The 25,724-nt window shown below is 38.6% G+C and overlaps 1 protein-coding gene across 4 annotated transcripts in view; it reads right to left on the bottom strand.

Annotated features, from left to right (window-relative positions):
• The window catches only part of WWC2 (WW and C2 domain containing 2), a 103,203-nt gene that overhangs the window by 28,112 nt on the left and 49,367 nt on the right, over positions 1–25,724 (bottom strand). The window contains exons 3-11 of one of the 4 annotated variants that reach the window (XM_071556285.1): positions 24,957–25,160; positions 23,924–24,000; positions 19,363–19,442; positions 16,038–16,167; positions 15,224–15,370; positions 14,095–14,168; positions 8,438–8,680; positions 3,546–3,635; positions 978–1,591 (exon numbers count right to left, since the gene is read on the bottom strand). In XM_071556285.1, the coding sequence (XP_071412386.1) occupies positions 978–1,591; positions 3,546–3,635; positions 8,438–8,680; positions 14,095–14,168; positions 15,224–15,370; positions 16,038–16,167; positions 19,363–19,442; positions 23,924–24,000; positions 24,957–25,160 (1,659 nt within the window). Of the gene's footprint in view, positions 1–977; positions 1,592–3,545; positions 3,636–8,437; positions 8,681–14,094; positions 14,169–15,223; positions 15,371–16,037; positions 16,168–19,362; positions 19,443–22,200; positions 22,285–23,923; positions 24,001–24,956; positions 25,161–25,724 lie in introns of those variants that run through there. The other 3 variants (XM_071556286.1, XM_071556289.1, XM_071556287.1) reach the window with 3 other exon arrangements.

Raw genomic sequence — 25,724 nt, 5'->3', positions numbered from 1 at the left:
AGATGTGCATAGAAAGCACAACATCCTGTCAACCCTAACAAAAAGCAGTACAGTGGGCACTGTAACACTGAGCACAAGACATCAATCCTTAACAGCTGGCATTTTTGAAGTTCTGGCTCTGCCAAAGGTTCTGACAGTGTAAGGTGACTGAGTATGTTGCATGGCTTTTACTGCAGACCTGAAGTGAAATTCACCACACTTCAAAGTTAACTAGTTACTAAGGATACCTTGATAACTCACAGGGCCATTCATCCCATCTTCCTTAAAGGAAGTATGCTAAAGGATGAGATGTCTCATTCTTTTGGAAGTTACCCCCAGGCTACAGGGGGAGCCTCTACTAGCTTAGGATCTCTGTTCCAACTTGGCTAAAAAGATAAAAGCTGTGAAATCCTTGTTAAAAATGGGGAGTGGCTCACTGTAACTTACATGGCATGTGGTCACCTGTCTTTCTCAACTCACAATGAACTGCAGATCTTTCACTGAAAGCAGGTTCAAGTAACTAGATACACATACACATATAATTCTGAATCCAGAAATCTCTTATTACTGAGTATGTCAGTTTGTAAGTAACTTACTGTTCAGTGAGAAACAAAGCATCTGATTTCAAGTTATCAAAAACCAGCAGAGGGTAATTTTGCTCCATATCCATACACGCTGACAGTACCTAGGAACACCAAGCATCCTCCATGCCTTCAAGATCCACTTTCAAGGTTTTGTGTTGTTTTTCCATGACAGAGATTGCAACACATGAACTTTTTTTCTGGGATAATTATTGAAAAATGTAGATGGAATCAGTGATTGCAGCTCTGTGCAGCCAAAGCAAGAAGTAAGGTTATTTAGAAAGGTTGACTGCCCATCATGGCAAATGTGTGCTGATAAAGATATGCTTTAGTTACCCGGGGTACCTCCTCATTCAGGAGCCAGCTGTTAGTTTTCATGTTACATATACATTTGACATTAGATTTTTTTTTAGTTACCTGAACTTCCCTCATGCAGAGAAGGCAGAGGCTGCCTAACACCTCCACTGAAATCTTTACCACATGTAGGAATCTGAGATCCTGCTCTGGCGTCAGAGTCCAACAGTATTTGGTTCTCACAGAGACTAATACCTGCAAAGTCACCCAAAAAGTCAGGGTCTTCAAAGTCTGAAATGAGGTGATGTAGAGGGGAATTTTGAGCTGACACTGAAAACGCAGCTTCTACAACCAAAGGGGAGCCTGGAGGGGATAAGGAGGAGAGTGATGATCTGGAAGACAGTGATGTCACAGATTTGGGAGGTTCAGTCAATTTGGGATGGTCTGCAGCTGAAGGAGAGTCACTGTAACCCAGTCTCCCATGGGAACTGACCACTTCATTCTCATGAATAGTAGTGATAGGCCCCGAAGGAACGTAACCACTTTTTTCTTGCAATATGAAGTCAAGTTTATACTGATAGTCCAAATCTGTTACTTGGTCGCCTTGGCTATAGTAGAGATCCGTGGAGCTGAGCGAGTTTAGCGACCCTCTGCTTGACGTGTTCAGGGACCCCCTGCTGGATGCCAGGGATCCCAAACTGCTCCCTGAAGACACAGACAACGTACTAGTTGAGAGGCTGCAAAGAGAGCACAAACACATACCCTGATGTTACTAAACTAAATCAGCAAAAAACGGAACAAGGAGAGAGAAGTCTGACTGCAACTGCACTATAGCGGTTTACAACCAAATGCTGATTTGGACTTTATGTTTTTTAAGCACCCATACTTGGCTTAGATCAGTGTGTCCAACCTGCACATCACCAGGGTGATTTATCCAGCTTATGCCCAGTTGCCTAAGCCCCTTTTCTTCTGGAGAAGGCTGCAGATTTGACAAACTGGTCCGGCAGTAACAGCAGCCTTCTCAGCTGCTGTATTCCCTCAAAGGCCTGCTCTGCTCTGATGTGGGTGCTCATGTGGTCAATATGACAGGAAAGGGATCCCGGGGGGGAGCTTATGACAGCAGAGGAGTGCTGTCACCCCTGGAGCAGTTAATGCAGCCTACCCTCTGTCAAGCATCTGGGAAAGATGGTAGCTGGAAGACAACGTATAGCACAACTGCTTCACATCTGTAAGACAACACACACTCTACATGCACAGTAAATCCAACTATATAAGGTATGGCAAAGGCCATAACATGCAATCTTTTCCTGTTAGTAACAGGAGAAAAGGACTCTTGCCAAGCCAGAGAAACTGAGTGTCACTGCATCAGCTCTGAAGGACTGCTGGGAAAAAAATGTCAAGAAAAAGTATTTCAAGCAGGCCCTTCTAAATACTTTAAAGTTGTTTACTGAACAATAACAGAATTATCAACTTAAATTTTTTTTCCACTGGACTAGAAAGCTGGTTTTAACAGGACAAAGAGACTTCCCAAAGTCTACACGTGAGTACAAAATACTTTCAAAAATTATTTAAAATACTTTTTTCCTAACTAATCACCAATCAAGATGCCATTTATGGGATCTGGCTGAGATGCCTGAAATAGCTAAACCACCCTAGATCCAATGAATACGATGTATGACTTATTGTGAGAGGACCTTTACAGAATGCTTAAAAATACTTTTCCTCTTACAGCACTATTTTGATTTCTGAGGAAACAGGTAAACATTACAGTGTCTGACTGGTGCATCCCAGTGGGACAGGCAAGAAAATCCAGGATTTTCTAAATTAATATAATGGACGTCAGGCTTGGTAGCCCAGAGTAACAGTCCAGAGATGAGAGAAACTCTTCCCTAGTACCAGTTACATGTTTCATGCATCCCTGAGGGACAAGGCCCTGAGCAACCTGGTCTAGTGGAAGGTGTCCCTGTCCATGGCAAAGGGATTGAACTAGATGATCTTTAAGGTCCCTTCCAACCCAAATAATTCTATAATTCTATGATCCTATAATCATTAAATATTAGAATTCCCATCAGAGCTGTGAGTTTGAGTTCACAGTTGCTGTAACTGATTACTCTTTTGTTATCACTATGAATTTTATAAACCCAGAGTCAAATTTTGAATCAATGACTGTCAGAAAAAAAAATGCAGCTGAGGATACATTTCTGCCTACAGAGAGTGTCAGTCAGTGTTGAAGAATCAAACGAGAATGACCTACTCACTAGATATTCACATGCACACATGTACTCATTAAGCTTCTCCACTTTCTAAACAGAATAAAAGCTACACTTGTAACAACTTTAGACAGAACTCTGAGAAATTGTTTGGTCTCCACAATTACAAGATTTTGAAGATAGGACCAGTTAGAGAAGTTGTGATGTACTTAGTTACTTATGCAGAGGCAAAATAAGCCTGCCTGCTTAACTATGGAAGCTGTGCAAAAACCGTTGAATCCAGTCTTGAGTGCCTACTGAAATTCCAAATTACATCAGGTTTGCATGGTGACAAAATGCTTGAAGCTATTACACTTGTTTTTTCTGAGTTATATATTACACAAATTTTACTGAGCTTCCAGCTAAGAGAAAAACCTAAGAATGAAGTTAAGACCTCCAATTCCACTAGCAAACAGGTTTTACATGCTGCATACAGTCTCACCTCCTAAGCTGTGAATGCAAGTAAGTAGTTAACTTTGTAGTTTCCTCAAGTTTCTGTACCAGCTCTTTCCTTCTCTCCTCCAATTTCAAGCTGCAAAGAGAAATACATATTAGTTCAGGAAAGCATTACAAAATAATCTGTAGGCTAAAATACCTTATAGATAAGAAAGAAACAAAAAGATCCCTCATATTTTTATCAGGTTGACAGATACTAAAATCCAAAATAACAGTGTTAGCTCTCGGTCCTATCGTAAAACCCGAACTGCTTCAGCAGAGTGCCTTTACCTGCAGAATACCAAGCACTGTAACAAATGCTGAGTGTACAAGCAAGCAGAGCATTGGGACACTCACACTGCACTAAGGGGAACATGCACCCAATAAAAGAGTTAATAGATGAGCACTGGGAAAATAGCTGCAACTTCAGGACAATAAGATCTGCTCTAACACAGTTTCTAAAACCCATGCTACAGACTGGCTCCTCACTTCATACAGTTCCAGGAAAAAAACAAACCAAACCCAAAACTAATTCCACCAAAACAAAACTAAACTAACAAAATCAAAAGAAGACTAATGCCAGTATTAGTTTTGATATTTCAAAGTTTAAAATCGAGGCACTCTCTTTAATTTCAAAATCTTTATATAGAGACAAAGTACAGCAAATCAAAGCAGTAGTCAATGAAAGGTTCTGAGATGATGGATGATATTTAGGACCCCTTGGTAAAGACTTCTACATCCCCAACAGCTTTGTCATCACCTCAGAACCACACAGCATTTTAATGCTCAAGGTTCACCTTTATGAAAAAGCAGGATTTATTGCCTCCTGCTTCGTTATCTAGTGTAGCTCTAAAGCCACAAAAGGGGAACTCTCCTATTCCTCCTGGCTGGCTGCTAGCAGAAATGATTCACTAACCTTTACAGTGATTTTTTTTTCTTTTATAATTCCCTTTATCACTCCATTTACAACACTAAATAAATTTCTTTCCCTCAGTGGATTCAGCAAAAATCCTCCTGTAGTCGTGGATTACAGTATTGTTCTCTAGGCCTTGCTCAGTCAACTGATACATGTCACAAGTTGTCAAGAGTAACTAATCTGAGAAACAAGAAATTACATCCCTTCCTTTAATGGATTTCAAAAAAACCCCACGTTGATGGTTCATTCCCCAGAATGGTTCCTTTGGCCTTTCTGTCGTATCAGGATGCAAAAATTAAAATTCAAATGCACAGCACAGTTCAAAGAAAAAAACAAAAATCAACCATGGCTTTCTTACACAAAGTGAATTAACTGAATTAAATACTCGAGAGTTCCCAGAATTCAACCCCTTTGAGTGTCAGATACCAGTAAAAAGACATTAAGTCCCTGATTCAGCAAAGCATGAAAAGCACTTGCTTACACTAATGCTTATTCAGCGAGCAAATCTGGGTTATGCAAAGGTGAAAAAGTTACCCTGAGGTCAGCCAGGGTGTGAACTTCCACTTCACTGCTCACACCGTGTGTGCTCTTACACTGCAATGTGTTCAGCTGCTAATACCTGCTAAGGCTGTGAAAAGCATACATGGAACTTCATTCTTTGCCCAGGAAGACATACACACAAGGTTTCCAAAGCACAAATTATGCTCATTTATGGTATCAAGCACTCTTTGCTATCATTTTACTATTGATGCCTTCAGTCTTCTGTTAAAGCCTAATCTATCCTGCTTTTCCCAAGCAAGAGTGCCCTTCACTAGCTCTTTTGTGGCTTTTCAGTAATGAACTATCATTTTTTCCTTAAGGAAGATGCACAAAGATTGCTCTGTGTGTTCAACTACTAATGGTAGAAGGCAAGAAAGGAAATAAAAGCTTAGGAATTTCTCTGACTGAAGTCCTCAAAAGAGACTTATAGTTAGTTGTTCCACCGAATTTGTACTATTGAACTAAAAGGTTTGTTTGCTTATTTGTCTCCAAAGCACAGACAACAGTTTGTTTTCTTTTATTATCTTAAGGGGGTTGATAAAATACAATTCATCCCATATAATTTAGCACTTGAAAAAAAAATTCCTGGATGTAATTTGATGTACTAGGAATTAAAGTACAAATATTAATACCTGCAGGTAAATTTCAGAAATACGTTAATCACAAGTCACAAACACAAGCTGGGTGATGAAACATAGGAAACAATTTTACTATCCCACAACAAATTGAGATTCAGGGGCAGTTTTTTTATTCTACATTAGGCTAAATAGAAAAAAGAAAACAAACCTCTAAATCTTTCAGGCAATAAACCTTCTCTCTTTATAACATAAGTAGGAACTTTAATATAAAAAAAAACCCTCATGAAAACACTTAAACAACCATAGTGTTATTCCTTCTGACAGGGGCCTCTTTCATCTCTCCTGTTTGCACCCCTCCTATTTAAATTAACCTATTACTCATTGCAGGAGAGACTTCAGTGTTAGTAAGACATCTTTCTCCAGTTTTGATCTTAAATTCTAACACTGCTGAGAGGGGCGTAGAATCTCCTAAGAAAATACATTGAAAAGTTAAAGTGCACATACCTCACCTTTCAGTGCAAACTTACACGGACATGTTTATTATGACAGGTACAAGAACAGGTGCCAGTTTTGCAGGCAACACCAAAATTAAGTAGTTAATCATGCAACTGTTTAAATGCCTGTGATTACTTGGCAGATTTTGCCAAGGATTAAAGCAGTAATGGAATCTCCCTGACACCAATGCAAAGGCAAGAAAGTAGCAAGTAGTTCTCAACAATTCCCCAATCCAGTTACTTCTGCACAGTTGCTGGAAGGCTTCTTAAAGCAGGCAGAGTATGCCGTCTCTGCTTTTTTGAAGTTGATATGTTATGATCTATACCCTCCTTCTGTAAATTGAATCCGCGTACATCTACTAGTGGCAATTTCAGCATCCTACTCCAAAATAACCCCGGGCTATGCTATAATGTTTTTGTTTTGAGTCAGAGCACATCTTCTCTTTCTTTTCCCTTTAGAAATAAAGAAAAAAAACCAAACCACCAAACCAATGAAAAACCCTCATCACATTAAGCTCTGGCACAATCCACAGTTTCTTACACTGTTGATTCACTATCAGTACCTGTGAAAACATTACAAACTGAAGGCATTCATGAAACATCAGGGAAGAAAATAATAATTGATAATGGAGAAAAGAAACTTCCTCATCTCCAAGAAACAAACTGCTGATAGTTGATCTGATACAATTAAATATATTCTTTTTTCAAATAAGATTTCAGAAGAAGTTTCACCATCTGAACCCTTCTACAAAATGAAGATTTGCTTTCTGTTTACAGAAGACAAACCAGAAATATTCCCCAAAATAGCCTGGTGTTTTTATGTGCTCTAAAGTCACCAAGGGAGACAGTTTTAATATCATAAACAGTTGCAGGTAGAAATTCATTTGAGATTCACTGGAATAACAAAAAAGAAAACCAGAAGCCACCCTAAGTGCCAGCTCAACCAGCAATGTACAACATATCTTACAGTAACTTCAGGGGAAAAATATTTAAAAATCCACATTTTCAGGATTAAAAATCAGGAGAAAAATTTGAGGAAAATGAAGGTGAAAAAAGGAAGTTCTAACAAGTCATTGTGTCACCACACATGGAAAATTCATTTCTTCTTGACAGTGGGGAACAATTTCACTTGCCCTTGGTACTCTTAAGTTTGGCATTAGTCATGTATGGGAAAGCAGTCAGGAGCAGAATTTTCTTTGGCACTAAACAAGCAAATCCAAAACACAGGACTCAGACACCAGCTACCTATTTATAGCTTGAGTCAAGATTTAGCTATTACTTACAAGAGCATATTCTCAAAATCTTAGATTAAAGTTATTTATTTGTGAATTTGATTCTCCATTTATAAATAGAAGTCAGAGAGCAACAGCTCAGTTATACTTTAGATACTACCACCACAGACAGGTAGCTTCTCCTGTAAAAATACAGTTCCAGTAGCACATAAACCTTCTTTTAAAATATATTAGGGTTACCAATATAATGTAGTTAAAACCATTATAAAGTATACAAATATTAAAAATCATGTCTAATACACACATATGTACTTTGTAAACACACACAAAAAAACGTTCCTCACCACTCAGCTACAATTTAGGACCCAGCTTCTAATGCTGCTAATAGGAATTTCACCATTCAATGAAACTGGAGCCACAGCAAGCCTTTCCCAGTAGAGGGAAGTAAAAAAGCTGCTCAGTGCTGCCTGTATTACATCAGTAAGGCATACTACAGTGATACACACAATGACATTTTCTGTTTATCGCACTCAGTGTGTGCTAGAGGTGCCCATACATTTATTTCCACTTAGAGCTTTGATTTTCTCAAACTCTGAATCTGGCTAAAACAATTTATGTGGGAGCTACTTGGTTACCAAGTAGGTAACAGCAAGTTAGGAAAGTTTTGCAGCAATTACACTTCTCATCTGAACTTGTGGGGGTTTTTTTCCCCTTTTGGTTGCATGTTTGTATATAATAAAACTCTCAATATGAAAGGCTTCAGATGTTGCAACAATCAAAATAATCTTTATAACCCAAGTTCAGTTTACAGCTATTATCAGAAAGGAGTGAATAATGTATTGACTTTCTGCTGCTATGCTGACATTCCTGTTATTTAACATCTGTCACAAGCATTTTCATGCTGGTAACAGAGAGCAACTGATACTGCAGTGCACATAGAGGGTGTTCACTTTCTGTCACAGCACAGAGGACTTCTTTGTGTTTCTGCCCATAGGGCTAATAACAAATTTAATTAAGATCTACATAGAACAATTACTGAAGGAAAATAGCCCATCAAGGCATAGTTCAGGTTTTGTAATGAGTACAAAGGTTAGATTGAAGAAAGCAGCACTTAATATTAGCAAAGGACAACCTCTTACCTTTCAGCAAGTGCTTGACTGGGTGTGCTTTTTACAGACACCAGCTCTTCTTCAAGCCTTTTCCTTTCTGCTTCTAGCTGCTCTAGCTCATCTTGAGTACGCTTGCGTGGTGTAATAAACTGGAGCTCCTTTAAAAGCTCTTCCTTTTCATTAATTAACAACAGTTTTTCCTTCTCCACATCCAGTGCTCCAGGCCAGGTTTCACTATCCAGCTTAGAGAGTTCAATCTTCAAATTAGCCATGCTAAAATAAAACAAAGCAGATTTACCTGAGCCCAGCCCAGCACACAAATCCCAGGAAAGAGAGAAGTGATACAGTATTTTGAAAGGTATCAGGGCATGACAGCTTTTTATATGCAAAGCTTGATTTTTAGTTAGTTTTGCTTCACAAGAATGTAGACCATGCCAAAGAACCAGGCCATCTATCCAGGCCAACAGCAATACGTGTATGCATTACAAATTAGTTGCTCCTGTTCCATTGCCAAGTTCAAGTAGAAGTCAAAATGTTAATAAAAGCTTTATTGAAAGCAATCTGTCTGGTAATATAGCAGTGGCACTATGCTCTGCTCATTCAGGAGTCTGGTGGATTTTCCTAAGCTGTTGGAGGCCAACTGCTCCACAGAACAGTAACAACTATGGTGAAAGAACACGCACTATAGCAAGGTGCTCACTGCAGCATCACACATGCATGCAGCTCCCAAGACAAAATCACTGCTCTTCCGTGCAATTAAAATGAAAGGTAATAGGACAACAGCTACCTAAACAGAAAGAAGATCATTAACTCAAGGGTCTGAGTTTGCACAACCACTGTTCCCATTGCAGATGTCCAGCCACAGAGTTAAGGCAGCCAAGACTTGGTTATCCACACCTACTGCACAGACACATGCATATAATGGAAGCAGAAACTAGGCAACATTATCATTGTACTGATCAAGGCAGGTTACTTTGAGTATTCAGTCTCCATAATCATTTTGTCTATGGGCTCAGCAGCATAGCTAAAAAAGTGTAGGTCTTGCAATAAAGACTCCTTGTCTACTGGGAAAGCCTAAACATTCCCTTTATATGTACTCTGTATTTAGTAAGATGGTAACTTTCAGTCACTTCCAGCCTTAGCCACACCTGAACTAGCTCCATAGCTCAAGAATATGGAAATTCTGAAACATGTAAAGCTCATAGCCTTCTGCATCTCTTTCTTGTAGGATGGGGAAAAGGCAGAGAAAGAAGATGTCAAAACAGAAGTTTCCCTGCAATCTAGGCCCAGAGAAACTAATGTGCTACTTTTATTTACTTGTAACTGTCATAGTGAAATGCACCTAAATCAGCTCAGATGATACCAGCCCATGAAACTTCAATGTTACCAGGCACTATCCAAGGGAATGACCATGCCACACTTCATAGATACACACAAATAATTTGGCACACATAATCTTTGTGTAGTTCTGACAGATTTCTGGGAAAACATTTTTCTTATTTCCAGTTTGTTTTTGGTGATTAACAAAACTAATAATATCATGCTTATTTTTCCTCTCTAGTAATAACTTTACAGTACATTAAGGCTTTAATTTAGAGTCAAAGCTAAGAACAGTTCATGTTGAATCTAACGATCCCACTGCTTATACTAGAAGCTTAAGGGAAACTACTCCTCTTTCTTTTTCCATAGGTAGCATTTCCTTCTCACCTGCACCACAATGAAAAAACAAAAGCTTCAAAAATGGAAACAAGACATCTTTCCACAAAACCACTGCAAGAACAAGTTTGACTCAGGGTATTTTCACAAAACCCCCTGATGTAAAATAAACAGAAATAATATCAGCAGTGCTGCCACAACCAAATTGTGAGATGAAATAACATGAAGTATTTCAACATATTTTGCAGCTCAACAGGATAAGGACTCAACAGTCCCTCAGAGGAGCAGTACTCAGATGGAAAACAATGAAATAATTTTAGATGGATAATGAAATGTCAAGCCTTTTATCTCCAGGTTACTGGTTCCAGCTAACCTTGTTCTGAAAGTTGCTGCTGCTGACAGCTGTTTGATGCTTTATGGGATGGGATTGGGACGGGATCAGGATGGGGATGGGATGGCATGGTGGTCTCCAAATCGGTCTTTTGCTCTCTCTGCTATTGACAATTCCCTGCTACCATAACTGACACTCTTCAGCTGCCTTATCAGACAGACAAAAGACTATACAGATATGAAGACTGAACTGATGTCACACTTTTGAGGAAGTTCTTGTTCAACAGGTATAGAAGCCCAGAAGATAAGGGACTAACATGTATGTCTCAAGCACCAACAGCTGGGTAGCCAACCAAGAATTGTTGGTAAGGCCATGCTGTGAGAAAGAACAGGATGTGACTGGAGAAGGGGGCCATATGGAGGTAGAGCAGCACTTTTCTGGGTCAAACGTCCTTGTTCTGGTTCCTGGAGATAAGCACAACACAGTACAGCGAAAGGCAGGAACAAGGCTGAGGAGCAGGCATGGACTGTCCATCAATGTTGACCCAGTAGAAGGTGACCAAGAGCACCAAAGACCCCTGAAACCCTTGATCCATTTCCAGATAGATTTAGGAGAATGAACCATGTATGATAACTAATTTGCATAGAAAGCAAGAAACTTCTCTCCAGAGTGGGTGTTGGAATACATACATTTTCAGGCTAGTGAATCAAAGACAAATTTGCAGGTGCAAGCTGGTGAGATAAGAATGGAATTTGTCTAGAGACCTTGAGCTGGTGCAGAAGTGAGAGAAGAGGCCTGTAGAAGCTCCACGGAGTAATATTAAAAGAGCTCTTCTATGAAGTTAAATTAAGTTGCATAAAGACTGTTTAGACCTAGCAATCTTTGTGAAATATATATTACTTATAATTAGCTATAACTGTGTGGTGTTAGATAGTTTGCATGGTGTGTGTAGGTTTTAGAATTGTGTGTAACTATGTGAAAAAATAGGTCTACATATAGTCCCCCCTATAGTTTGTAGATTGCTGTGCAGGAATGGATAAAAAGTGTTAATGTAAATATAGTGTGTCTTCTTCTTCTTCTCTTTTTCCCATGATTCCCTAGTAGCTGTAACTCATGACGAGGAGGACTATGAAATAAATTACCAGAAAACCTCAAAAAAATAGATGCAGTCGGTGCTTTATTTAATGATAGGGTGAGAAGCTCCCTAAAGCCTCTTCGAAAGGCACACTAAGAACTGTGCCTGTGGAGTTCAGGTTTCGTGACAAGCAGGGAAAAAGGTACCTCCACAAAGCCTGGGCAGTGCCCCCAGGACCCTGGACCCCCCAATCAGCTGGACTGATAATGGAGCCAGGGGCTGATGATGTTTGTTTCTTTGTTTCCTTCTTTCCATCCTTTCTTCCTCTCTCTCTTTCCTCTCTCAGCCTACCCCTTATTCACAACCCACCAACGTGTTTATACCAGGAAGTCAGGGACTAACATACCAATTTCCATGCCATGTGTATAATTTACTAATAAAATTTTATATGTTTTTGCAGACCCTCTGACTCTTTGTCATTCCTTTTCAACCACAGGCATCCACGAATCTTGGGTGTTCCATTCCTCTTAAAGGGTGGGATGCCACAACAGGCCAAAAAGGAATATTTGCTAGGTCTCCATCACATCAGGATAGGATTCTCAGCATGCTCTATCAGACCTTTTGAATAACAACTGCAACTGAATTTAGCATAGTTATGAACATTCCACCTCTTCAAGACATTCTGCTGGCTAAGCAACATAAAACCTGCAATGTACAAAATTATCTAATAATTTTCCAGTAGAGAAGCTCACTTTCAAGATCCTCTCCTTCTCTTAGTTACTTTATAAAAAAAAAAATTGAGAATTTGCACATTTAATATTTCAGAAAAGATGGTCAACTCTTATTAAATTACAGTGATGATTACAATGGCCACAGTAATTGTGGGGAGCCTGTAAATAGGTACTGAACTTTATGTGCAAACTGGTATGTATCTTCATTATTCCAAGTTAAGCCCACTGAAATTTCGGCCCATGTTCTTGGCAAACTAATTTGTGAGAAATAAAGATCCTGTGCTGCAGTACTCCATACTCTGAGCATTGTACTGTTTTTCTTTTGTTCTCTATTTTTCTTTTCCCCCTGTTCAAGGCAGAAGTGGTAAAGTGAGTTACTTACTGCCAGGAGGTTTTTTGTTTCTACAAAGGAAAGATAAAACACAGTGCTGTGACTTCCTGGTATCAAGACAGAGTCAAAATAGAGAATGATTTGGTTTTGGATCAATTATGCCGAGAAAAAATACCATCTACCTGCATCTAAAACACAACTTGACAATTAGTATTATGTACATGATGATTCTCAGCCAAAATCACACCTTCAATACTGAACAAACACAATAGCCTTAGCACTCTTTGATGAATGCATTGATTATATAATAAAGTTTTATGATCCATAATGAGGATATAAAGGATTACTGTTGCTATTGGCAGGGATGGGGAGCTACTACTCTGTATCAGGAGGGTATACATTTGAAATCAGGCAAAAAAATTGTTGTGCAGCCTCCTCCCTTTAAAACGTAAAAACACTATGCCTTTACCTGACACTTTTAAGTTGCAAATTTATTTTCATAGTTTCTAACTGACCATGCCACAGTATTCCAAGTGAAATAATACTTAATCTCAGATTAAAAGGCATTTTAGGCACCCTTTTAATCTGGGGAGAAGTGTTATTTTTTTATTTTGTTGCCTTGTTTAGTTCTTTATAGTAAAAAAAGGACCTCTGAGTGTGGGACAGTTTGTAGATTACTATTTCCCTTATGTTATAAAGAGCCTCCATAACACAACCAAGAAGCTTTCTGAATAGCTGACATTAATTTTTGTGACAAATATTAGAAAATAATAAAACAAGACTGTTATCTCAATAGTAAATCGTCCCCCAGCATTATATACACGTCTGGTGCACCAAAGACATGTCATTTGAACCCTGAGTGTTCTGCCTTTTGATGCCCATTTTTCAGCGCTGTGGCAATTCATCAAAATGGCACCACTTCATGAGCAACCACCACACAACTTCATTTGAAAGGCATTCCACATTCATCAGTGCAGCAGTTCCTGAATTCTTTTCTCCTCAGGTTAAACTCATTAAAAAACCCAACCTCACAGTGATGATAAGAATTTAAATTACCTGCAGTCCTAGGGAAAAAAGAAATAATTAAGTCTACTAAATTTACACTGGAAATCTGAAGCAACTCTGAAACTAAAGAGCCTTCAGTGGTACAGTGAAGTAAAACGATGATCCCAAAGGATATAACGGACATAAATAACGTAGCAACTCCTTTCAGCAGAAGGCCAGTTCACTCTATTCCCTCAGTCCTGAATAGGCCAGTAGTTTGTCACTGTCTTAATTTTCTTCTTAACACGTGTAACGTAGCACTACATTACAAACACGCTGTTCCAGAGGCGCGGGAGCCCCTGGAAGCTCTGGCGTTGGAAGGGACACAGCGGGAGCGCTTCCGCTGGGTGTCGCTGCGCGCACAGAGATAGGGATGGCGATAGAGCCGTGGGGCTGGAACCTGCCCGGCTCCGGGCTGAGACCCAACCGCGAGCACGGGACAGGGACAGGGACCGCGCTGCGGGGCTCGGAATATGCCCCAGCTCCGGGCTGAGACCCAACCACCACCTGCCCCATTACCTTCTCTTGGCCTCCTCGTACTGCAGACTCAGCCGGACCTTCTCCGCTAAATTTGCTCTACTTCTTGCTCCAATCTGTTGGGGGTGGGGGGCGGGGAAAGAAGTAGCCTTATCACCATGCAAAGCTGTTAAATGCATGAATAAAACCGAGGCAGAGGACAGAAAAATTATGACTTAAAACTACACCCCCAGCCCTCTGCAGCCAGTGCCACATCTGCTGTTAAATGCCTAGTTAAGATCTCATCTACTCAGATGTACAGAACAGCACTGTTTCCTTCTGAGCCAGTTCATCTATTTTTAATTGCTGTACTGCCAATTGTTCATATTCCACCACAGTAAAGCCAGAGCATTTTCAGAGGTATTGTAGTGATTGCACCCAAAATTTTGACCTCCTACTTTGAACTCTACTGAACTCCTAATTTAGAACTAAGTCAGTGCATTTCAGAGTTAGGCTTCAGTAAATTCGCTACAAAACATAGGCAAGCTTAGCTCTGTTTGAAAAACCTTGTACACTCTCTTCATTATCAACTTAGCTTGCAGAACTTCAAAGAAAGTCTCAAAATTAAGCACAGCTTTATGTGTGTACAAAATACACCATCAGTGAATTTTACTAAATCACTGAACAAGTAGTTTCACTGACAGTTTTTAAGCTACGTGAAATGAAATTGCACATTTAAATTCTGAAATCTTTTTTCTGAAAATTAAAAAAATCTTCATAGTAAATTAAGTCTGTAAGGTAAAACATATCCTACAGACAGATCAAAAAAAATACTAGCTATTTATCCTGACCCTCATTGTACTGGAAATATTTGACTAGATCAGGTTGTCATAAATGTTTCATGCCAAATGTATAACACTCATCTGAATCTTGATTTAAAATTCAAGGGGGGAAAAGATCAGATAACTGGTTCTAAGTAATATTCTGAAACATGGATAGATAGATAGAATAGATAGATAGAATAGATAGATAGATAGATAGATAGATAGATAGATAGATAGATAGATGGGTAGATAGGTAGATAGATATAGGTATCTCAGCAACAGTGAACAGCCATTTGATTCCAATTCCATTAACTGTAGCATTCTGTTTCAATTTCTCTTTACACTGGACAAAATGGAAAAAAGCTCACCTCACCAGAAATGTCAGTCTGAGACCCTGTATCCAGAGTTTGCCTAGGAAAACACAGCTGGGAGTTTATAGAACTGGAACTCAGGTCTGGTTCAGATGTTTCAGTGGTTTGGTCAAGATTGAATTTCTCTCTCAGCTTTGCAAGACTCTATCCAGGAAACAGAGAAGCAACTGGGTATTAAAATTTCTTTGCACTTTTACCATGTTATGCCCATTTATCTCCAAAAGGTATTTATTTAAAGGCTCCACTGTAACAGCTCCGTGGTTTTTCATATTAAGCAAACTATCCTTCTAATCAAGCCATTGGTATGTGACTAGGGGAGACCAACACCTGTGAAAATGTAAAAACTGCTCATTTGGGTTTGTGTCTGTTTTGGGGTTTTGGTTGGGTCTATTGTTTTATTTGTGTTTTTTTACTTGTCAACCAAATACTTGGCTGATTAAAAAAAATGCTTTCAGAAGTGGAAATGGGACAATTTAGATTTGAAAAACTTTCACTGATTTAGAAAATGGTCATGCATCTCAAAAACACACCTCAATTTTGTCCACTTAATATTTTAAATTAGGCTTTAGAGGTAACATATACCTGGTACCTTACATACAAGTTAAAAAAAAATAAATCTGTGTTTTCTAACACAGAATTAGGAACATCACAGGCTTCACTTTTTGCATCTGAAAATTGATTCTAAGACTAGTTTGGCTCAAAGAATTTTGAGAATCCCTTAAAAACATAAAATGCAAAGTATTTATCATCAAGGAAGTGAGTCATGTAGAAAACAAATCCACACAAAATTTGCATCAACCAGTTGAAATACCTTCATTAAATCTTGTTTTTCTCTCTCGCCTGAACTTATGGCCTTTCTGATGGACTTCAGTTCCCTCAGGATGGCTTTGGCCTCACACAGTTCATATCCGCCCTGGCCTCCAGACATTTTTTGGTCAATTCTGTGGAAAGAGGGAATACTAATACCAGATACAGATAATAATACTAATATCTCCGCTGTTCTGCTTCAAGCAGGAGGATAGTTAGAGAACAGAAGGGAAGGAGATGAGACGGCATTTCCTGTAACAGTCGCACACAAAGTTAGAAAGGACGCTGAAATCTCCATTCAAATACTGCTTAATCCTGGGCAAAAATGTCAAGCTATGTAGCATACACACAATGCCCAGCAAATGGCTTACCCAAAGACTTCTTTCTACACATTCTACCAAGAGTACAGAGTTATTGCTGCCAACACTGCCAAAATTCCCATCCCCACTGTAACTCTCTGGCAGCACGGAAGCAGCTTTTGGGTACATCCTTCACACAATTAAATCTTTGTGATCCTTACAGAAGCAGAATTGATTGCCAGAAGTACTTTTCTACCCAGACCCACACTGGGACACAGGCAGACAAGCAAGCTTCTTGGTACTAATCAGCCTTTCCAAGCAGAAACATAACCAGCACCATTCTCATCTCAGCTTCCCTCTAGTTCACCCTAATCCTGGGCATTAACTGTCTGGAACAGCTGTTGTGTGCAACCAGTCACCAGGCTCTCTTTATTCACAAAAATCTCTGGGTAATTATTACCATATGGCAAAGATTGGACAATTTATTACATTCCTGAACTATCAGTGATTTTAGAAACTGTAAACTGAAAATAATTTAAAAGCCTCTCCTAAACATTTAGATTAAAAGATGATTCATTTTAGAATTTACATATTTCCTTCCAAAATTATAATATTTTGTAAACACATTTCTCTGGTCTCTAGTTTAACTGAATATTTCACAGCATCATGGAAATGACTGCAGCTTTACTGCACAAATTAAAACCAATGGTCATCTTGGCAAAAATCAAGCATTTAGTAGAGAATACATTCTTTTATAACGCAATTAGTTTTCTGGGTTTTATCATCGTCCGTCATCTTTGCTGGAAGCCATTAACCTTGTGAGTGAGGAATGAACAAACATTTTAATGATCAAAAGTGATCTTGAGCATCCCCTGCAAAAATGACAACTTGCACAAAACACTTGTAACCGCATTCTACTTTTCTTCCAGTTTTGGTGACAAAGATATCAAAGTTCTAAAGTAGTCTTTAAAGCTGTGAGCATGTCTATTCTTTCTCCACACTCCACTTTTCGCACAAACTAAATTGCATTTATGAAAGAAAATCACCTATGTGACTCAGAAATCATTCCCATTCAAGGATGTGTTTGTTTCAGCTTGAAAGTTCCTCAAACTCTTTCACAGGGCAGGCACTTAGTGTCTGACAACACTCAATTTTTGGTAACTGATCAGGTTGCTAAGGTCAAATAGATACAGGATACGCCAAAAATTGTGATCATGAACGAACAGTTGAGTAATATGCCACATGCTGTCTAGTAATATGACATGCCACATTCAAATTGCAACTGCTTTATTCTGTATATAATTAAGATAGACAAGAAGGATCTCTGACATATAAGATATTCCATCATCCTGTTTTAAATTAATGGGATTAGTACTGTTTGAAAGTGGCTGACTGAATTGTAAAAACAAACGTCCATTGTGTTTCTGTGGAATGCTGTTGACAGTTTCTGAAACATGCTTTGGATTCCTATCAAAATGGCTTGTGAGCAAGCTGCTTTAAAACAATACTTCATTGTTGAATTAATATAATAAAACCAGCATGATTGGCTAACCTTTAATCCTGGGACAGCAGCATGAGGTTTTATTACCTTAAGCTTTAGAATCAATGTGTCTTTCTTCTAAATTTTACTACAAATGAGATCTGATTTATGGTTAAATTCAATCATCTATCCTTGCTGGTCTGTATATATTTAACTGACAGACAAATCCTAAATTTCTGTTTCAGTCAAAATAAAGGAGGATTTCTCATAAGGTGCTGAGAGTTTTCAATTCCCAATGGACTTCAAACTCTTCTTGTAAAAATCTCACATTTTTCATGAATTTTGGCATGTCTCTAATTATGACTGGTCACTTCCTATAGCAGATTTTCTTTCTCAGTTAAAAAAAAATTTTAGAACTGATTATTAAAACACACAGGCAACAGTCTACAAAAAAGATTAACACTGGAAACTGAACTCCAATCTCTCCCCTCCAATCACAGATGCTCTGTCAGTCTTTGCAAATCACTTCTCTGTATTTTAGTCCTCTCCCAGGAATATGGAAATGCTCTTCCCTTTTCCCACCTTTTGTCCACTTTCTGTATATGTTCTGCAAGCTCTCCAGGACAGAGATTATTACTTATCTGCCAGTATCCTGCCAAGCACAGGAGGTCCTGAGGAAAAGGGTAAATGATCCAGCCAACATGACACTAACGCTGCAACGCCTCTTCTACTGTAACCAGTGTACTAAGAGCAAACAGCTCAGCATTTTCCTGTAAGTGTATCCTTCATGGATGGGTACATACCACAACCTAGGAAACAACTAGCACTGACAAATTTCTCTTCACATTAGTCAAGAAACGAACTTGTTAGGTTTCTTCAGCAGCAAGTTCTTTGTGGTGAAAGTTGCAGTAATGTTTAGTATTTCAGGGTCAAATTTTGTAAGTCAGGAGCAGCAGGGAGTGCTGAGACTGAAAAAAAACCCATTCCCTAATAATCCAACTGGTTAAATACCCAGAAAGCTCATCTGGTTCAACATCAGCTCTTTGGACACCAGGCATCCCAGCAACTGGAACAAAGAAAGGCAGGTCTCTAATCCTCAAATTGTGACTGATTTCCAACTCTGCACAGTTGTGTACCATTCGTACCTCCAAGAGCAGCACTCTTCTCTTTCTCTCTTTTGAGCTCAAGTGTGGAGAAGGAGGAAAGAAAGACCTAAGTACTTTTTCAAAAATCTAAAAAAAAGTTTAAATGGGACATAGAAAGCAGCTAATTTCATCCTTGGGACCCTTAATCATTGCCCTTCTTTCTGCCTCTTTGCAATGGGAGCTACCTCATGAAAAAAAATAAGAGGGGAGACAGATTTCTCATGTAACATTTGAACAAAAGGTCTGCCATTTCTACAGATTTTCTGCTTCCTAACTACAACAAAAAGAGATATTAGATTCCCTTTTCTCCCACAATAATTCTCTCACATAAAATGGATTCAATTCCATGATAAAAAAAATCAGGTGTCTGAATTAAGTAATTTTCTACTATTTTCTTTTACTCACTGTTGCAGTGTTTCAAAGCCCTCTTCCTTGTACAGCAGCTCTTGCTTCATCTGAGAGAGTTCCCTCTTCAGCTTCTTAACCTTGGGTGTTAAATCAAAGCAAGAGTTAGAAAATTCCTCTTGTTAAATGGTGTAACACATGGCTTTGAACAATTAATGTATGCTCTACATCAGATGAGAGAAAAAGAGTAAACTGCTCTACTGACACACATAAAAAAAAAAGGATCTGTTCTCTTCCTGATGTCTATGGGCAACATGTTTTAGTATTAAAGGGACACAGGCAGATTAAATCACATTCCTTATTTGTATTGATACCACACTGTGTTATTAAACCTGAGAGAACTTTAACAACTAATTTACTTCTCACTTGTTTAGCATGCATTCTAACTGTCCTACAGGGACATGCCTGTTTACTTTTAGGCTTATTATATTTTTACTTTTTCATTCCTGGAAGCTCTCAAGTAATTTGCACTGTAAAAGACAAAATGGACTCTTTTTTCCCCTCCTATGAACAATTCTTTCTTATAAAGCTTTACAGACACTGGATCCCTAAATATCTAATTCACAGTCATTTAGTTCGAAGTCAGCAATCACTAAACACATGGGGATCACAAATACACATGTCTATTTAATAGAAATGTCCTTGGAAAATCATTCCCTACTTTCCCTAAATTTGCACGGTCAATTGCTTCTTAATCTTAATATTGCTACTTCAGATGCCAGCAGATGTGAGTACACTACAAAATATTTATGAATCAAGATTGAATAAAAAAATCCTCCATTTAATTTTTAATGTCGTATTTCCCAAACATTTGAAACACAGTTTCTGGGCCACCTAAAAAGGAATGTACTTAAACACAAATTTATCATAAGCAAACACCTTGAAATGTGGAGTCCCAGATTTTGGTATTCATGCATCTAGCCAGATATTGTTAAAATATTGTTTAAGCTATTGTTAAGCTTTCTAATTTTCCAATCATTAGAGTGAAAAAAGAAATATCTGAAAGTCCCCTGCTGTCACCTACCACTGTGAAATTCCTGCTTGTTTACATAAGGTCCCCAGATATCCAACTCTCTTGAAAAATTTATTATATTAATATCAAGAATTTAGACCACTTTAACTGAAATTAATTTCAAAATAAGTCTCCAAGATGTTTTGTATCCAAATCCCCTAGAATTCCAACTTACTGATATTCTTCAAATTAAAAAGAAGAAAAAAAAGTGAGATTCCCAACTTGACAGGCAACTAAAAGTACTGAGCAGCAGCAGCTGCTGAAGCTTTCCACAAGACTTAAAATGCTTTAAATTTCTAAAATATTCAGTGATTTGCATGGTCTTCACATGGGCTTGTGAATGATACTTAGGCATTCAGGTTTGTAGTTTCTGCCTAATGAATTTTCTGTGACAGAAATAAAATGCTTTTAATTTCCATTTTCTCCAAAGCAAAATCTGTTTTCTGGATGAGGGGTAAGGTTCAGGCTCCTGGAATCTCTCATCACTAGCTGCTTTACTTGACAGAAAACTGATTTTATTTTGACTATACTGAATAGTTAGCATGATAAATAGTGTCTCTAAGTACACATTCAGTGCTCCTTAACTATTTCTTACTTGACTAGCATGAAAACCCCAAGAATAATCCCTCAAGTGTTCTGATCAAGGTAAAGGAAAATGAACAGATATCCAGGTAAAGTGACATGTAAAATATATAACAAGTCTGAATTTTTCTGAAAGACACAGAACGTCTGAACTTTTTTCTTTTAAAATCAGAAATGTGAATTTATAGTAACAGCAGAAGACACACTTGATTTCAACTTAGAGGATTGGATCTCTCAGAAACCCTTACATTTTCCTCAAGAACATCTTCTGAGTGTCCTCTGCTGTACTTCATCATCCTTTCATTATCAAGAAATGTGAGTTGGGTGCATTACTCTAGAAGGATGTGACCTACATCATAATACAGACTGTGTTTACTGCATCATACCTGCATTAAACTATTCTTAGGCTCCTTGTCTTCTCCTTCAAAACTTTCATATAACTCCTGCTTTTTCACAACTCTTCCCTTGTTTTAACATTCATCCCATTCCTACTGCTTCTGCACAGCAGCTTCAGTCACCTGACAGGTCTCTTGCTTCCTCCTTCAAACTGAATCCTCAAGCAGGCTCCTGTGCTAAGCCCATTCTATTCCCAGCACCTAGTACTAATGGAACAACACGACCACCCTCCCCTTGCCATCCCTTGTTCTTTTATAAAGGTGCATTCCCTACGTGCTTGCTGCATATGCATGAAACTGACTGTGATCGCATATGCTTTGTGCTGTTTGAGTTATCTTACTGATGACTAATTAAGACCCCAAATTGGCTCACTCAAAGTCCTCTGCAGGGTCAGATCCTTCAATTTTAATCTGTTGAGAAAGATCTTTCTTCTGCTTATTTCACTTAACAGCTCTCTGATTTCTGTCTTATTTTTATCACGATCTATTGCATGACAGGCAATTCATGTATCCAGAAGGCTCCATATTGTGCACAGGCATATATTACACACAGCTAACAAGGAAAAGGCGAAAGGCCAATTCAGAACTTCCCTGAATGCTGTTTGCCCCTTCCAGCCTCCATTAACCTGATGATACCAGTAAGCCTCAGATACTGTGAGAAACAGGTTTAGTACAACTGGCCTAACCCTTCACTAAACAACATGTAAATTCTAAGTAACTGACCAGCAGCTCACTAATGACTTTGTTTCTCAAGTCCACACACGCATATACTGCAAAATGCCCAAAGCTGGCATATTAACAAGCATCCTCAAACATTCAAACAAGTGTAAACTATGATTATATCCATACCTCTCTTGCCATCTTCCATGAAAACCCCTTTCCAGCCCTAGCATCACAGGGCTCCACTTTTTCTCATCTCAATTTTCATATCCAGTGGCTTTGGATGGATGACAACACACTTTATGCTGATCGAGATATTCTTGGACTGCACCTTTCTAAACTCTGCAGACAAGATTCAGGTCACCTATTTTAGCCACATATGCAGGACTTTGCAATGCCAATAAAACAGGTGTTGGGAACCAGCAGGACATTAGGCTCCTTGACTCCAAGAAACAAAAAAGAGAGGAAAGCACCTCCAAAAAACATATTACTGTGATTAACACATCTGACTCTCCTTGGTGAACAAATTGTAGATCTGTAGTCAACAGCAATGGGAAAAAGCAAGCACAGGACCATGCCTGTATTTTTCCCTCTTTGACCTGTAGGAGACTATGTTTAAATTTGGTCATGTATTCTGCAACAACGCGGTTCATTTCCCAAATATACTAGCCTTGCCAAAGGGAACATTTGTTACTGCTCCACTCATTTTAGAAATAAGCTATTGCCTCGTCTCTTCTTTCTTACTGATGTTGATTCTCCCTACTGAGCTTATAAAGTTTTTCTTCCCACCTCTTCCAGCAATAAATAAGTTCCCTCAATAACTGCCATCCCTTCTGCTTAAAGGACAAGGTACTACCAATTGAGTTTGTTAAGGAAGAACAGGTGTACAATTAGTCAGAACAACATCCAGACACCAGTTTTAGAGTGCATTCCACCCCTGATTTATACTGGGTTTTAAACAGTTAATGAACTATTTCACAGTTCCTTTTAAACATTAATTGTTTGGATTTCTAATAACAACTCTTGCTCCAAGTGAAGGAGGATGTTACTCTGAGGCTTCTGTGGGTGTTGCTCTGTGCAGAAACCAGGAGGGGGCAATGGAAGGGCTGAGTAAATGCTGTCACTTGTGCTGCTTCTGCTACCCCAGACTACACTCCAGAAATATCCTGGGAGGTGCTGTCTTTGTAACCTGCATGGTTTGATCTAATTTTTTTCATTATTAACTACAGAAAGTCTGGGCTATCCATAAAGCATTATATGCTGCAGCTGAAGTAAATAACTCCCTATATATATGTCTTCCACACCATTTCCTCCTTATTCAAGATAAATTCCCTAAAGATTAACCTGTGAAAGTTCTTTATATGGAGTCTGTTAATGACCATACTGCACAAAGCTGACCAAATAATGCAAATGTGTTATTTAGCAATTTCAACATGCAGACACAAACTATCATCCTTGATCTGAAGTCTTCCATTTTGACAAAACAGAGAGAGGTTTCACATCACTATTGAAAAGTGTTTTTCTAACCAACTTCCGAGGTAGTTCATGTGACTATTATTGATGCATTTCTCACAGCAGAAAGACTGTGTAAAAAGTCATCTAGCTGCATTTCACCTTGGCCTACTACGTTTCTGTTTTTACTCTTCCTTTTAAAAACAAAAGCATACAACTGAAAATAGTTATCAGATTTATTTAAACTTACATCTTATCAGAATATCTGTGGAAGTTTCCCCAAAATATACTAGAGTACAACTTTAAAAATTAATTTTAAACCCCTTTATGGTATCCAATTAAATATTAGGAGGTTTCAGTACCAGAATACAAGACACATCTGCTAGTTCAAGCTAAGCTTATTCTATAGTCATACACTTTGCAGACAGAATCCAAATGAGTAGGAGTCAAGCACTCTCACCCTTAATCTTGTAGTGGTGATTTCAGCCTTCAGAATGTCAGGGTCATACTTTGTGCTTGACGAGGAGCTTGAAAACACTTTTTGTAAAAAGACAAAAAAGAGACAAATATTTAAGTATGTTTAAATCACTAGTCACTTCCTCAATGAATCCCCATTGATCAAAAACTACAACGTGCAGAAAAGAATGTAATACTTTAGAAAAAAACCCTTTATAGAGTAGCTAGCATTGCAACATGGCAATAATTAATAAATAATCAAAATTTCCCCTTTCTTCCCTTACCACTTTATGGTATCATTCCTCATTTACTTATCCCAGGTTCCTAAAGTAGCACTTCATTCTCCCTGGCTTCCTATCCAGTGAGCTATCTTGTGATCACTTCCTTCCTGAAAGTTCTAATTTCTAAGGAGATCTCTGGCAAGCAGATTTATTCAGAAGCCTCAGAGGTCTGGCACTCAGTTCCTCTGCAGATGCATATGCTGCTTTTATCACACTATCTACTTCTAGGAGAGGTGTTTGGCCCATAACAGGCCTCAGATGGTGCTTTACCCCATGCTGATTCCTTGCCCAACACTGTAATGTGTATCTCTACCTCATCCCTGGTCACAGCACACAGGCTACAGAATTACTGTGTGCTCTTCTAACAAATCAGCAGCAAATTCCCTTCTTGGTCTATTGCAGACACCAGCCAGCACAGTAGGGGCCATTCCAGTATGCAGCCATGAAGGCAAGAGATCCTATTTACTTTGAACCCAGATTTGGCAGCATTTTGCCCTGACAAACTACATGACAAAATAGATTTCAGAGCCAACTGCTCTAAATCATGGCTCAAAGGAGTTCAACTGTATCAGAGAGAAGAGGGTTCCGGCAGAATAGCTTCATAATAAATAAATAAATAATGTAGGAATGCTGTCTCTAAAAAAGCCAGAGTACAAGGTGTTCATAGCAAACCTTTAAAACTCATCCTAAAGGGAAACAGGATCCCTTGCAAGGGACAGATCAAAGAAGTTACATTGTATTCTCTACTGTACTTACAGCTTGTACGAGAGCTGGATTTTTCTTTGTAGGCACCGTTCAACCGTACATACTCATCCAGTGCAAGTGCCAGTCTCTGTTCTTTCACCAGGTACAGTTCCTTCTGAGTACTGAGAGCATCCTGGGCTATTGTAAGATAATCTTTTAACATTCTCTCTTGTTCTTTCCGCCATTGTTTCCTGGGATCTTCTATTTGTGTTGTTTCTGTACAGGAGAAAAGTAAAGGATTTTAAGAGACCTCTGCTGAAACTCGTTGAAAACTAAAATTGCTTCTTTGCCCAGTTAGAGAAGTCTAAACTATAGTTTGCCCTTGGTTACTAAGCAGATGCTTGACTTCCTCTGCCACGATAGTGTGTGTAAGAAACAGTAATGAAGGGATCAGTTACAAAATTCCAATTTAGGGTACAATAGGCAAATGCTTATATATACATCATTCCTATGTCTTCAAGTTCAAATTCGTAACATCATAAAATTCAAGAATTTTTTTTTTTGGATAAGCATATTCAGAAATAATGGGATAAAAGTCCTTCAATGACATCTTAAAATTTAAACCATTTCTGAACAAACATTAGAAGCAATCTTAGCAATTACAGTTTGTCAACCCCCTCTCCAATTCATTAATTTTACAGCCATATGTTACTCATGTTTTTAGTGGTTATCTCTCTCCTTTAGCTCTACAAAAACGATTTTATCTTTCCCCCTGTAACTAAACTAATAGATCATTAACTCTCACCTAACTGTCCCTATTCCTGCTAGATATCTGATCCC

This window comes from Pithys albifrons, chromosome 5 (genome assembly GCF_047495875.1).
Source record: "Pithys albifrons albifrons isolate INPA30051 chromosome 5, PitAlb_v1, whole genome shotgun sequence".
NCBI classification, from domain to species: domain Eukaryota; kingdom Metazoa; phylum Chordata; class Aves; order Passeriformes; family Thamnophilidae; genus Pithys; species Pithys albifrons.
Note: the sequence above shows the minus strand (reverse complement) of the source record. Positions and strands in the feature narration are given on the sequence as shown.